This window comes from Arachis ipaensis, chromosome B03 (assembly GCF_000816755.2).
Source record: "Arachis ipaensis cultivar K30076 chromosome B03, Araip1.1, whole genome shotgun sequence".
Lineage (NCBI taxonomy): Eukaryota > Viridiplantae > Streptophyta > Magnoliopsida > Fabales > Fabaceae > Arachis > Arachis ipaensis.
In genome coordinates this window covers 44,270,346-44,286,034 of record NC_029787.2, presented here as the reverse complement: position 1 = coordinate 44,286,034, position 15,689 = coordinate 44,270,346, and the positions used below count along the sequence as shown (strand labels likewise).

Genomic DNA, 15,689 nt, shown 5'->3' with positions numbered 1-15,689 from the left:
TAGTTAGGGAAAAATGGTTTAAAGTAAGAGGCATAATGAAAATAGTCCAAGTAACAAGTAATCACAGGTAGAAGCTATAGGTAACTTATATTCAAACAAGTAAAACAGTTTGATGATGATTCAAATAGAGATAAAGAAAGCAAAAATAGGAATCAAACATCAAAATTGCAGTTTAGGAACCAGGAAATCAAAGAAGATAAGAATGCATGCCCTGGCATTCATGAATGGTTTGGTTAAAGCAGAGGAAAACAGAGTTCAAGATTCCAAAATCAAAACATGAATGAAAGTCAAAAAGATTTATAAAAACTATGGGCAGCATTCCGGCTAAAATTGGATTTTCCCGGAAAATAAACAGCAATCAAACAGTTCATATGAATTAAAAAATCAAGCTGCAGTTACATATAATGAATATAAGCATGAAAATTCAGTGTAAAGAGCAGCAATATACAAGAAATACAGCATATGAACAAGATCACAGCAACAACAGATTTACAAATTTGATGAACAGTGCAAGTAAACAGACCTAAATCCACTAACCACATCCTAGGCTACCTAACAACCTAAAATCCACTACAACATGCATATCTAACTAGCCTAAACATGAACATAAACGGAAAAATTAGAATAACTACGAATGGATAAAAGGGATTACGTGTTGCAGAACCTGGAAGGCTGAATAATGAGAATAGGCAGAAAGGTAGCTGGGGGTGGTGATGATGGTGGCGTTCGGTGCTGGGCACGGCGGCTGGCGGTGGTGGGCACGGCAGCGCGGCTGTTCGGGGCTGGATGACGCGATCGCGCGGAGGGCAAAAAGAGTAAATGACGCGATCGCCTGGGGCATGCGATCGCGTCGCTGGAATTTGTGCTAAACGCATGAATCTAGCGTCGTTCCAGCCCAACTCTCTGTCTCCTTTTGGGATTTGTGCAATCCATGTGATGCAATCGCGTCGCTCATGCGGTCGCGTGGGATTGATTGTGTGCAAGTGACGTGATCGCATGGGGCATGCGATCGCGTGGGCCATTTTGTGCTAGACGCACAATGGCCGCACGATTCCAGCCTAACTTTCTGGACGTTGGATCTTTACGCCGATCTCCAGGTCACGCAGCCGCGTGGATGACGCGGTCGTTGGGAAGTGTAGTTCGCCATTTGACGCGATCGCATGGGGCATGCGGTCGCGTCGCGCACCCTTTTTTTTTATATGCAGAATGCGGAATGCAATATGCAGAATGTAGTGCTTAATGTGAATGCTATGCATGATTCCAGGTTCAATAAAATAAAATAAAATTAAAAAACAAACAAAACTAAATAAAATTAAAATTGCAAAAGGAACGATCATACCATGGTGGGTTGTCTCCCACCTAGCACTTTTAGTTAAAGTCCTTAAGTTGGACATTGGAGGAGCTTCCTGTTATGGCGGCTTATGCTTAAATTCATCCAAAAATCTCCACCAATGCTTGGAATGCCAATAGCCTCCGGGGTCCCAAACTAGGCATGTAAAGCTTCTGAACAACTTCAAAAAGAGTCTCAGGCTCCCGGGGTGACGAATGTCAGAATAGAATCCATGATCTCAAGCCTTGTTTTTAAATCCGCCTCTGTCTTGATCTATATTTTTCCATCCGGGGGGTTTAGAAAGTAGATTCTCACCATAGTGACCAAACGCTTTCCGAGATCCATTCAATTGAGCATGATACCAATCCGTGCACTTCGAGTTGAAGCGTGGAATCTTATTGAACCTTGTATGCCAGCTCTGAGCACGAGCCATTTCCCTCTTACTCTTAAAGCCGCAGAGAGCTCTAAGCTGGCCATCTGTTTCAAGCAAACCGTATTCAAGTGAAAAAGTAAAGTTAAAAGTTAAGGATTGTACCCACTTGAAGCTTGTATTAGGTGGTAATGGCCTTGGGGAAGGTGCTTCTGGTGGTTCTGTAAGTTCTACTCCCTTGTGCTCTTCTGTGAATTCCTCCACTTCTTTGTAAGGTTCTTCAAATGCATCTGAGTCCTGGTCAAAGTCTTCTATGTCTTCCTCATCACTTGAGTCATAGATTGGAGGTTGAGAGAAATCTACCTCTGCATCATCTTCGTATTCATTTGGGGAAGATTTTTCGATCTCAGAGAATTCACTTGCGGATGCAAGTTCATTACTAAGAGAGCTTGACTTGTGACTATCATCATCAAGGGAATTTGTGTCCTGGGTTATGTCGTCTAGTTCTTCATAAATGACTTGCCTCGGGGATTGTGCAATATCCTCCTTAGCATCAACTGTAACGTCCTTGACGGAGTTCTCCTCAACTCTGGATTCCCATGGAGGTTCAGCGTCTCCTAGATCTTCAACCAACTCTTCTTCTACTTCTTCTAGTACAAATTCATGCTCTGTCTTGTCCACTGGAGTTTCTAGTGTCTCCTTCATGCTACGCTCTTCATTAGATTGTCCACATGGGGCTGTGGTTGGTCCTTGAATGTTCGCGCGTCTAGAAGCTAATTGAATTACTGCTTGCTCTAGTTGTCGGATGGTTGTTTGAAGTTTATTTACTGTTGCCTTGAGGCGAACCTCTGATTCTCTGGGTGATGGATTTGGACATGAAACATAGGGAAGTGGTGGTGCTTGGGGGTGATTGGATTGGAACTGGGGTAGGAAAGGATTATACGGTGGCGAATGGTGAAGAGAAGCTTGTGAGTGTGGTGGTTCGAGGTTATGTTGAGAGGATGGTCTATAGGCACGTGGTGGGGCTTGTTGGTAGTTACAAGGTTGTCCACCATATCTATCAGCTGGGTATGCATTGTAGACTGGTCGTTGTCCATGATTATTGGTTATGGAGATTGTAAATTGGGGTTTCAAGTATGAGGAGCAAGTAACTTAATGGCGGGTAAATTAAATGGCAATTAAAATAAATAAATAACTGTAAAGCAAACTTTTGGCAAGGTATGAGAAATTGGAAGTCCAGACTTAGTTATCCCTATCAATAACAATGAAAGTTGAATCTTAATTCCACTTAGTTAACCTTTACTAAAGTGAAGGAAAGTCAAGGGACTAATTAGTTTGATCTTCGAATCCTATTTATTTCCTAAGAAAAGGTTGGGATTATTGAAGCTCAGTTCAATTAGAAAAGATAACAGTTATCAATTATGTTGAGATAAGATAACTCCTGAGTTACTGCTTTTTTAACCAAGACCAAAAGAAGAAAAAGTAAATTTGCTGGAATAAAAATGCCTTCAGATGTAAAGCAACAATAACATAAATTAAAGAAAGCAATCATGAATTGAAATACCTCAAATAACATTAATAAGGGAAATTTTCCAAAGAAACAGCCTTCACTGCGAAAGAAAATTAATAAAATAAGAATCAGAATTAGAATCAGAAAAATGAATTAACATGGATGAAAGATAATAGCTATGTAGGTTGACAAAACCCATAAGAGGTTGGCTTGTTATCCTCCCAAACGCACCTCAAAAATACAATTCCAAATACCAGCTTAAATTATAGTTTTCCCCTGCCTCCTCCCCCTCTCTTAAAATAATAAAAATTGGATGTCATTGCATGCATTTACCGCACCTACGGGTTGGAATAAATATTTTGTTACATAGCACTAATTTTAGACATAAAACACAGCAGTTCCAGATGCAGTTGCATTTGCAGTTTCACAAAGAAAGTAAGAGAGAGATGGTACTACTCTTAAGTCTTAACTGTTAATGCATCATCACTATTTACTGTACATTCTCCATTATTTCAATTCTATCAAAAAGAAAGTTCATAATTAGTTAGCTAGCTATGCACTCAAAACTAGACAATTTAACTTCAAGACCATCTTAACAACAAAATAAATATCTCTATAGCAAATGCATGAAAATATGACCAGAATAAACGCACGTCCGGTGTTGTTTACAACAAGTAAAACTAAATAATCGCATAACACGGAGAACACACTAATGAATGATTATGTAAATTAATTTATGATCTAGAGTTTTTATGTAAGTTGACTAATTTTTACAATCCATTACTGATGAGCGGATAATTTATACGCTTTTTGGCATTGTTTTTAGTATGTTTTTAGTAGGATCTAGTTACTTTTAGGAATGTTTTTATTAGTTTTTATGTTAAATTCACATTTCTGGACTTTACTATGAGTTTGTATATTTTTCTGTGATTTCAGGTATTTTCTGGCTGAAATTGAGGGACTTGAGCAAAAATCAGATTCAGAGGTAGAAGAAGGACTGCTGATGCCGTTGGATTCTAACCTCCCTGCACTCAAAGTGGATTTTCTGGAGCTACAGAACTCAAATTGGCGCGCTTTCAATTGCGTTGGAAAGTAGACATCCAGGGCTTTTCAGCAATATATAATAGTCCATACTTTGGCCGAGTTTAGATGACGCAAAAGGGCGTTGAACGCCAGTTCTACGCTTCAGTCTGGAGTTAAACGCCAGAAACACGTCACAAACCAGAGTTGAACGCCAGAAACACGTTACAAACTGAAGTTCAACTCTAAGAATGACCTCTCCACGTGTAAACTTCAAGCTCAGCCCAAGCACACACCAAGTGGGCCCCGGAAGTGGATTTATGCATCAATTACTTACTTCTGTAAACCCTAGTAACTAGTTTAGTATAAATAGGACTTTTTACTATTGTATTGGGGATCTTTGATCAGTTTTATGCTATCTTAGACTTTCATGGGGGCTGGCCATTCGGCCATGCCTGGACCATTATCACTTATGTATTTTCAAATGGTAGAGTTTCTGCACTCCATAGATTAAGGTGTGGAGCTCTGCTGTTCCTCATGATTTAATGCAAAGTACTACTGTTTTTCTATTCAATTCAACTTATTCTGCTTCTAAGATATCCATTCGTTCCCAAGAACATGATGAATGTGATGATTATGTGACGCTCATCATCATTCTCACTCATGAACGCGTGCCTGACAAACACTTCCGTTCTACATGCAAACGAGCTAGAATGAGTATCTCTTAGATATCTAATACAGGGGACCGAGTCCGAGTTATTAGTATCTTTGTGGTATAAGTTAGAACCCATGGATGGCCATTCCTGAGATCCGGAAAGTCTAAACCTTGTCTGTGGTATTCCGAGTAAGATCTGGGAAGGGATGGCTGTGACGAACTTCAAACTCGCGAGTGCTGGGCATAGTGACAGACGCAAAAGGAGGGTGAATCCTATTCCAGTATGATCGAGAACCTCCAGATGATTAGCCATGCTGTGACAGAGCATTTGGACCATTTTCACAAGAGAGGATGGGATGTAGCCATTGACAACGGTGATGCCCTTACAGAAAGCTTGCCATAGAAAGAAGTAAGACTGATTGGATGAAGACAGCGGGAAAGCAGAGATTCAGAGGAACGAAAGCATCTCTATACGCTTATCTGAAATTCTCTCCAATGAATTACATAAGTATTTCTATCTTTATTTTCTGTTTATTTATTATTATTATTCGAAAACTCCATAACCATTTGATATCCGCCTGACTGAGATTAACAAGATGACCATAGCTTGCTTCATACCAACAATCTCCGTGGGATTGACCCTTACTCACGTAAGGTTTTATTACTTGGACGACCCAGTGCACTTGCTGGTTAGTTGTGCGAAGTTGTGAAGTTATGTTTGGATCATGGTATTGTGCACCAGTTTGTTGGCGCCATTGCCAGGGAGAGAACGAACAACAAATTTTACAACCTGAGTAACAATTTCGCATACCAATTACCAGGCTATCTGTCATGTTTAGAAGTTAGGTACTCATTTGGATTTACCTTTGATTAAGTACTAATCATATTGAAAACTAGTCTGGAGTCCTTATTCAACCATATAAGATGTAATTTTACTCATTGAGCTCTCATTCGTGAAAAGTCCTAATGTAAAAGTCTACAAAAATGTCAATGATAACACTACGTGTGACTTTTAAATAGACACAAACCTATTGCACAAAATAGCCTAAAGTATGCTTCAACTATTGAATTCTTGATCTACTTCTTTATTCCGAGAAATGCCCTTGATATCTTTGTTTCTCAATTAAGTACCACTCATCTTTAATTTAATAATAATAAAATAATAAGTGAATCAATCTTAAAAATAAAAAAATACTATTTCTCTTTTATTTCTAGTATTTTCTAGCTAAATCTTTAATTTTTCCCTAACAAATATAATAAAAAATAAAAAATAATTTAACTAATATATACTTTAAAAACACTTGATAAAATTACTAATTAAAATAGTTTATATATAAAAAAAAACAACAGGGTAATCCCCATCATCAACCAACTTTGATGAGGATGTCTCCATTAAACTTCGCAGTTAGCATAATACTAATTGTTTTAGTCATATTCGCTATGTAAAGTTGAATGGTCTATGCTTTAATAGACTAATGCTTATTGTTCTCTGCATGGAGTCTCTGCATCATATGATCTATTGAAGCATATAGTAAAATGTCAATAAAGAAGGTGCACAACAGAGAACATGGAAGAGAAGTAGTAGATAGGAAATCAGTTGTTTTAAGTTTATGCAAAGAACTAATTTCATCCATCTTATTTGAGTACTCATGAACTATTTTAGTTTATAAAAGTTTGTAAAAGCTAAATGACTCACATATGTATATATAAAGAGGCACAAACTAACAAATAACTGTATAATGAATAAAGCCTTTTGGACCTCTAAATGTGTGTGCACGTGTTCTATTTCTAATCAAAGAAAAGCATGTAAAGTAATAATAAAAAAATCAGGTTAACTTATTCTTTAGCTTGTACTTATTTCCAATTCCTTCTCTTGGGTTGTTTTAGTTGTCAATTAGTTTAAATCCTGAAATCTTCCCTAAAACCTTTTTTGGTTTCAGTTGAAGACAGCAGTAGATGCATGTGTGCTTTATGACATCAACAAAAAACAAAAGCAATGATGTTTCATCCATGGACATGAATCTCTTGTCTTTGCCATTTATCAAGTTTTTAACTCTTGATGGTAGTATAAATTATTATCTTAAAGGGGAATTTTGTTTAAATTGTCGAGTTTTTCTTTTTTTTTTTAATTTACAGAAATAGAGAAGGGATAAATTAGAGAAGCTGTCAGGCTATAGGCAATTCTCATAACACGTGTTCATTTCATTTTTTTTTATAACACTTGTTTTTGTGTCATGGTTTGGATATTGTTTTCTTCAAGCATCTCTCACAATTTCCAATTACAGCGTGATGCAATGCAAGGCTCTCAGGTTTGATAAATAAAAAAAAAATTGGGACCCTTAATATCAAGAACTAGTGGTGTGGATAAGTATAGAATATAGATACATTATAGTACAGCTTTAATTTACCAAAGTTTTACCAAGTATAGATGAGACAAACACAAAGGGGTAGTAGCTGTTTACTTGATTGATAGGACAATTTGTAAACGACATTTTATTGGTTACTTGCATGTGTTCAGCCATCGAATAGGAATAATATAATCTATACTTTTAGTATTGGCACTTGGCAGTAGCTATTTGACTATAGAAGTATGAATACATCAATAGAAAACAGGGCTAGCATTCATAATAAAATAAATAATCCATTTTTGCTAACTTTAATTATTAATATTTATCAAGAAAATTCGAGAAATCTTAAAATACTACTAATTATTACCTGTGCCAAAGTTGGTCTTGACTCAATTTGGCTCCCTTTGCTAAGAATATAGACTAGAGAGGATAACTATTTCAGCTTAAAACCTGCAAAACCTAATTAATCAAACAAATCAAATACCTCTCTGATATGCATGCATGGTGGTTTCTTTGGAGTTTTATTATTCCATTGTAGTTAGATTCTACCTGCAATCAGTTTTGGGTCTATTTCTTCTTGTGTTTTGTATCTCAGATTTTGCTTCTTTTTTTATTTGTCATGATTATTGTTCTCTGCAAAATTTTTAGTTTGCTCACAAATAAACAAACATACCCTCCCTTCTTCTCTTAGTTGCTCATTTTACTTCATAATTTAAACCTCAATTGAGAACTAATTTAAACAGAAAATATAATCAAATATGCAACTCCGATCCCAATGATGAATTCATCAATGAAATTACACAAATTGAATACAAATCAAATCACATAAAGAGCTTCTTCAAGCGCACTACTTCATCGGACAATTTCCTGTTATTAGTTTCAAACTAGATTGTCTTTTAATTAACACATTATTAAGTAATAAGTACAAATTCCTCCTAATACCAAAAAAAGAAAGTACGAATTCCTCTTTACACTTTATATCCAATAAACCCCTAAATTCTTAATAGTAGAGAAAGAGACAGAGTAACCTTAAATTGTAGAAATTTGCACTTCCAAGAGAGAAATTCGTGCGTTCTCAGAGTGATGAACAAGAAGGAGAAACAACTAGATAATAAGATAATGGGTTATCAGTAATTATTAACTAGAAGAAGGATAAAATTGAATCAGAAAAGAACAAAGAAAAACACAATTAGCTTACTAGGGACAGGAACAAATGCGTATGGTTTTGCTAAGCCATGATTCCTTGTAGATTTTCGTTTTGCACGAAGAGGTTTTGTTCACTGGAATTGGGGTTCTGGGCACCGAGCTAGGTTTTGGAAGAATGAAGAACTGAGGTAATGGCGGATAGTGGGTAGTGGAGCTAGTGAGAAGTCCGAACGAAAGAGGAATTAGGCAGTTTAAGGATAGAATGGCGCGAATTCCATAAACCGCCGTGGAGCGAAAATGATGGCCGCCGCCAGGTTTGTTCTTCAGAGGCGGGTTGCTCTCAACCGCTGGTATGTGAAATTAGGGTAGCAGTGACGGTGGTTCTAATTGACCGCTCCCCTAAAATAGCCGCTGGAATTAGGTTTCACTGTAGCGGTACAAGGAGTATATATAGGTGCTAGAAGAATCAGAGTAATAAAAGTATACAATTTTGTAATTAATATATAGATATGCTATATAAATATAAATGATACTAATTGATCTAATATTGATTCTAATTTATTCTCTAACATCCCCCCTCAAACTCAAGTGGGAGTTAAGGATACCATCTTGAGTTTGGACACTAGAGTCTGAAAACGAGTCGGATGATGAGCTTTCGTGAAGATATCAGTAGTCTGATCCAGTGTGCCAACAACGATGAGACGAACAACATCAATAAGGATGTGTTGACGAACAAAGTGATAATCAATCTCAATATGTTTGGTGCGTTCATGAAACACATCATTATGGGCAATCTGAATAGCACTGTAGTTGTCACAACAAACATCAGTTGGGGACGACTGCGGTGCACCTAAGTCTTCGAGAAGCCAACGAATCGAGACAACCTCAGTAGTAGTGTCAGCAAGAGAATGGTATTCAGCTTCCGTGCTTGATCGAGATAGCAATGAACGTTTTCTTCTTAGCTCGCCAGAAAATGAGAGAGTCGCCAAGAAACAAACAATAACTAATAGTAGAACCACGATCAGTGGGATCACCAGCCCAATCAGCATCCGAGTACGCCTGAAGGGATAAAGATGAATGTAAAAAAAAAATAAAGGCCATGAAATAGGGTGCCTTTGATGTAGCGAAGAACACGAAAAACTGCCACATAGTGAGTAGTACGAGGAGCTGACAAGAACTGGCTAAGAACATGAACCAGATAGGTAATGTCTGGTCGGGTGACAGTTAAGTAGACTAGTCCTCCAACTAACTGTCGATAAAGAGTAAGATTATCTAAAACAGTGCCATCCATAGGAGTAAAATGAACATTAGGCTCAAGAGGAGTAGACTCAGTGCGACTATCTGTTATACCGGCTCGAGCAAGAAGATCGAAAGCATACTTAGCTTGAGAGAGAGAGATACCATCATCTGTGGATATGACCTCGAGACCAAGAAAATAACTGAGAGAACCAAGATTTTTCATCTCAAAAATACGGTGAAGGGAGGCTTTGAGATTAGAGATACCATCAACATCATCTCCAGCAATGATCATGTCATCAATATACAAAAGCAGAAGAACAACTCCACGTTCACTTTTACAAATGAAGAGAGCATTCTCATGAGGGCTGCAAGTGAAACTGAGATTGAGTGCTAAAATTGTCAAACCATTCACAAGGAGCTTGCTTAAGACCATAAAGTGCCTTGTGAAGGAGATAAACTTTGCTAGAAGGAAAAGGATAACCTGGAGGGGATTTCATATAGACCTTCTTTTTTAAATCTCCATTAAGAAATGCATTCTTTACGTCCATCTGATTGAGAGACCATTTTTTGACTGCAGCAATGGCAAGTAGAGCTCGAACAGATGTGAGACGAGCAACAGGAGTAAAAGTCTCTTCATAGTCAATACCATACTCTTGCGTACAACCTTGAGCAACCAATCGTGCCTTATAATGATCAATAAAACTATCAGACTGAGTTCTGATCTTGTATACCCATCTACTTTCCACAACTTCTTGATTAGAAGGAGGATAAACCAAATCCTAAGTGTGTGCTTTTTCAAGTGCCTGTATTTCTTTGCATTACTCGTTGCCAATTTGAATTTGTGGAGGCTTCTCTGAATGACTTAGGTTCATGTTAATCAAGAATAGTAGAAAAATAATGATAATCAAGAAGATGAAGAGGTGAATTTCTTACCCTAGAAGAACGAGTGGAAGGAGGAGGCATGACGGTAGGAGCAGGATCGTCGTCCAGTCTGGAATCATTGGGAGATGGAGAAGGCGAAAGAATAGGAGGCTGTAGAGAGTGACTCGAGATAGAACCTATAGAAACATCACTAGAAAAAAGATCAATATTGGGGTTAGTGAAAAAAGGTGACTGAGTAGGAGGAATGGACTCAAAGGAGGAGAACCGAGAGAACATGTGATGCTCCTAGAAGACAACATGACGAGATTGATGACAAGTCATCTTAGCCTATTTTAACTAGCCTTTTTCTTTTGTTTTTAATTGAATTATGCACTTTCTTGAGTCATAAGCAAGCCAATTGGGTAGATTTTCATGTTTCCTTTGATTTAATCAACCATGTATGAATTCATGCTATTTCATGAGGTTTTATGCTAAAATTGTCACATATTATGAAAGAATGAATATCTCATGATTTTGAGCATGGCTTTGATGTGTTTGGTTGATTAATGATAGGTGAAGAAAGCTTGGAGAAAGGTTGAAGCAAAGAGGAATGGCTAGGAGTGAAGAGAGGAATAAGTGAAATTGAACCTGGAGGCATGAAGTTAGCCCCAACGTTAGCCCCCTAACTTGGAGGCTAACGTTGGGCATGAAGATTACTCCCTGGGCTCCCCACGTTTGAGCCAATGTTAGCCCCCTAACTTGGAGGCTAACGTTGGCACATGAATTCCTCCCTGGCCATCCAACGTTTGCGCCAACGTTAGCCCCCTAACTTAGAGGCTAACTAATACATTTGAGCCTCCAGAACTGGCGTTTTCGCCAACGTTTGAGGGCTAACGTTACCTCAAACGCTGCACACCAAAGCCAGCGACCATGCCCTCTTCAAATGATCATAACTTGAGTTGTAGATGTCCAATTGAAGTGATTCCAAGTGGGTTAGAAAGCTGACATTCAGAGATTTCCAACCATATATGATAGTCTATATTGGGCATAAAATTGGCAACATGACAAGAGGACAAAGTTGGCGCCATAAATGTGCATAAGGGAGGCCAACGTTAGGGTCAAAGTTAGACCCCTAACGTTGGCACCAACGTCCATACCAGCAGATTGTGTTTGCTGATGTGAAAAGTTGGAGCCAAAGTTAGACCCCTAACTTTGGCTCAAACTTTCATCAGAGATATATGAATACGTTTAGAGAGAAGATCCCAATAATGATAACCTTTATGTTCAGTGCCATAACCAAGGAAACAACACATACGAGCCCGAAGTTCAAGTTTACTATGTTCATGAGGCTGAAGAAGAACAAAACAGACACAACCGAAAACTCAAAGAGAACTATAATCTGGGGAGGTATGATAAAGACGTTCAAAGGGAGTAATGTTACCAAGAATAGAAGAAGGAAGTCTATTGATAACATGAACAGCAGTAAGAATAACTTCACCCCAAGTACGCTTAGGACACAAAGAAGGAAGAAGCATTGCACGAACAGAGTCAAGAATGTGACGGTGTTTGCGTTCAGCTCGTCCATTTTGTTGAGATGTACCAGGACAAGAAAACTCAGAATGAATTCCGGGGTCCCAGACTTTGCTTTTACATCCATCTTCTTGTTGATCGTCATGGTTCTATCCGGGTGGCACGCAATTTAAATTTTCACTGAGACATCCAAACAGTTTCCTAGACCCATTCAATTGAGAATTGTACCAAACTTTGTACTTCAATTTGGAGAATGCAACCATATTGAACCTTGCATGACATTTCCTACCACTAACCATCTCCCTCTTACTCTTAAAGTCACAAAGAGCTCTAAGCTACCCATCCGTCTCAAGCAAAGCATATTCAAGTGGGCTAATTAAGCTTAGAGATGAGAGATTTACCCACTTGAATGAAGGGATAGATGGTGGTGGTTTTGGGGGAGAGGTCTCCAACAACTTTGGCAAGGTGATTTCCAGCTCCATTCCCTTGAGTTCTTCCTTGTCAACTTCCACCTCTTTGCAAGCTTCTTCAATATCAACCTCTTCCTCTTGGTAGCTTTCTTCCAATTCGATCTCTTCTTCATTGTTCACTAAGGGCATGGGAGGTTGTGCTTCTTCTTCTTCTTTAATCTCCATGTCAAGTCCAATGGAAGAGGATTCTAATGTAGATAAGAATTCATCAATGATTAAATCCATCTCTTGATCATCCCTTTCAAAGTCTTCAACCATGATATACCTTGGAGGTAGTACACCCTCCTCAACAACAAATTCAAACTCCTTAGAAGGGGGCTCTATGACTAGGCTTTTCCATGGACGTTCTGCATCTCCTAAGTCTTCGACCACTTCTTCCTCTTCAATAATTCTGGCTTCCTCCACTTGTTCCAGTACAAAGTCATGCTGCTCACTGTCCACCGGAGTTTCTAGTGTCTCCTTCATGCTACATTCTTCATTAGATTCTCCACATGAAGCCATGGGGGTTCCTTGAGTGTCCGAACGTCTGGAAGGTAATTGATTTATTACTTGCTCTAGTTGATGAAGGGTTGCATGAAATTGATCTACTATTTCCTTGAGGTGAGCCTGTGATTCTTGGGTCGATGGATATGGACATGGTGCATATGGAAGTGGTGGTCCTTGGGGTAATTGGGTTGGAATTGGGGTGGATAAGGGTTGGGGTCATATGGAGGTGAATGGTGTAAAGGGGCTTGTGAGTATGGTGGTTCAAAGCTATGTTGAGGAGGTGGTTCATTGGCATATGATGGAGCTTGTTGGTAACTACAAGGGGATCCACCATATCTATCATCTTGGTATGCACCTCGGAATGGCTCTTGACCATAGTAATTTGGTGGAGGTGGTTTGTCACGAAGGGGTCCACCATAACTATTGTCTTGGCATGCATTGTAAGATGGTCGTTGTCCATGGTATCTTGGAAGGTGTTGTTGCCGAGAGGGTTGATCAGATCCTTGTGGCTCCTTCCATCTGTGATTGTTTCGACCTTGATGCATGTTCCTGTTATAGCTTCCATTCCTTTTAACAACATTAGAACCAAACTCAAAGCGACAGGGGTGAGAACTCATAGTAACTAATAAAAATTAAAAACAAAAATAAAAATAAATAAACAAGAAAAATAAAATATTTACAGTAACCAATAATAAGGCATACGTTTGCAATTCCTCGGCAACGGCGCCATTTTTGACGATTGGATTTGCTATCGGTAAAGAATTTTATAAAAATAATCGCGTTGTAAGTATAGCTTCTAAACCAACAGAGAATCCTTTCGTACAAAAAATTGGTTGTCACAAGTAACAAAACTCAATAAAATTTATAACCGAAGTATTCAAACCTCAGGTTGTCTTCTCAAGGAATTGCAGGGAGGTGTGTTTTTTATTGGTTATGAAATTGTATCTTTTTGGGTTTTTGAAATAAGGAACAAGTAATTTAAATGACAGGAAGAATAAATTAATAATTAAAAAATCTTTTGGCAAGGTCTGAGAACTGGAAATCCTATCCTAGTTATCCTTATCAGGTGTGATGAGAATTGTCCGTTGCTCCAACTTAGTTAACCCTTACTAAATAAAGGAAAGACAAGTGGACTAATCAATTTGATTCCTCATGTCGTAGTCAACTCCTAAGGAAAGACTAGCTTTAGAGGAATCCAAATCAATCAGCAAACTTCAAATATTAATCAATAGCTGAGTTTGGTAACTCAAGTGTTACCAATTACTCCACCAAAGCCAAAAGGGGAAAATCTAAATTATTTATATCATAAGTATAATAAAACAACCATAAATCTGAAATACCTCAAATTATATTAAATAGAATATTCAAATCTAACATGGAAAGATTCATAAACCAATTTGGCAACATAAGTAATTAACAAGTAAAAGCATAGAATAAATAAAAGTAGAAGATAAACATAAATTAAAGGAACATTGAACCTGGAATGAAGAGAAGTAGCCTAATCATAATAGAAATCCTAAATTCTAATCCTAATCCTAAATCCTAAGAGAGAGGAGAGAGTCTCTCTTTCTAAAAACTACATCTAAAACCTAAAATTGTGTGTTATGAATGTTGTATGAATTATTGTGTGAATTGTTGCTTTTATGATTGGATGGATTCCCCTACTTTATAGCCTCTAATATGTGTTTTATGGGCCAAAAAATGGGTCAAAAATAGCCTAGAAATCGCCCCCAACGATTTTTGGTACATACAGGTCGCTGCAAAGTCACGCGGAAGCGTCGTCCACGCGTTCGCGCGGATTGATTTTTTGCCAGGTCACGCATCTGCATAATCCACGCATTCGCGTCGCCTGGCTTCGGGGCAACTATGAAAAATTATATATCGTTGTGAAGTCCCAGATGTTAGCTTTTCTAACGCAACTGGAACTGCCTCATTTGGACCTCTGTAGCTCAAGTTATGGTCGATTTAGTACCAGGAGGTCAGGCTGGACAGCTTTAGCAGTTCCTTCAGTTTCTTGTATTCCTTCCAGTTTTGCATGCTTCCTTTCCATCCTCTAAGCCATTCCTGTCCTATAATCTCTGAAAACACTTAACACACATATCACAGCATCGAATGGTAATAAGAGAAGATTAATAATTAGCAATTTAAAGGCCCAGGAAACATGTTTTCAATCATAGCACAAGATTAGGAAGGAAAATATAAACTCATGCAAATCATATGAATAAGTGAGTAAAGAATTGATATAAACCACTCAATTGAGCATAAGTTAAACCATAAAATAGTGGTTTATCAGACAACAAATCCTATGGCACTTCCATGGCTCAGAATATGGAAGACATTTTGGAGGTGAGCAAATAGCCACCAAGGTTCTCCAGAGTGGCTTTTACTGGCTAGCACTCTTTAAGGACGCCCGAGACTTTTTCCATAACTGTGATAGCTACCAAAGGACTAGCAATCTCCTTCATAGTCACAACATGCCTCAGCAAGGGATCCTAGAGATTGAGCTATTTGATGTGGGGAATAGATTTCATGGGATCTTTCCCACCTTCATTTTTGAACACCTATATCCTTGTGGCAGTGGACAATGTGTCCAAGGGGTTGAAGCAGTCGCTTCACCCACTAATGATGCAAGAGTAGTGATGAAGTTTCTCTAGAAACATATCTTCAGTAGGTTCGGTGTTCCACGGGCACTAATTAGTGATAGAGGCAGCCATTTCTGTAACA

General features: G+C 38.3%; 1 protein-coding gene across 1 annotated transcript; it reads right to left on the bottom strand.

Moving 5' to 3' along the window:
• Nucleotides 9,295-10,051, bottom strand: LOC107633038 (uncharacterized mitochondrial protein AtMg00810-like). Its single transcript, XM_016336673.1, has 3 exons — nt 9,730-10,051; nt 9,521-9,651; nt 9,295-9,438 (listed from the first exon to the last, which is right to left on the bottom strand). The coding sequence occupies exons 1-3, from the start codon at nt 10,049-10,051 to the stop codon at nt 9,295-9,297; spliced, it is 597 nt and encodes a 198-aa protein (XP_016192159.1).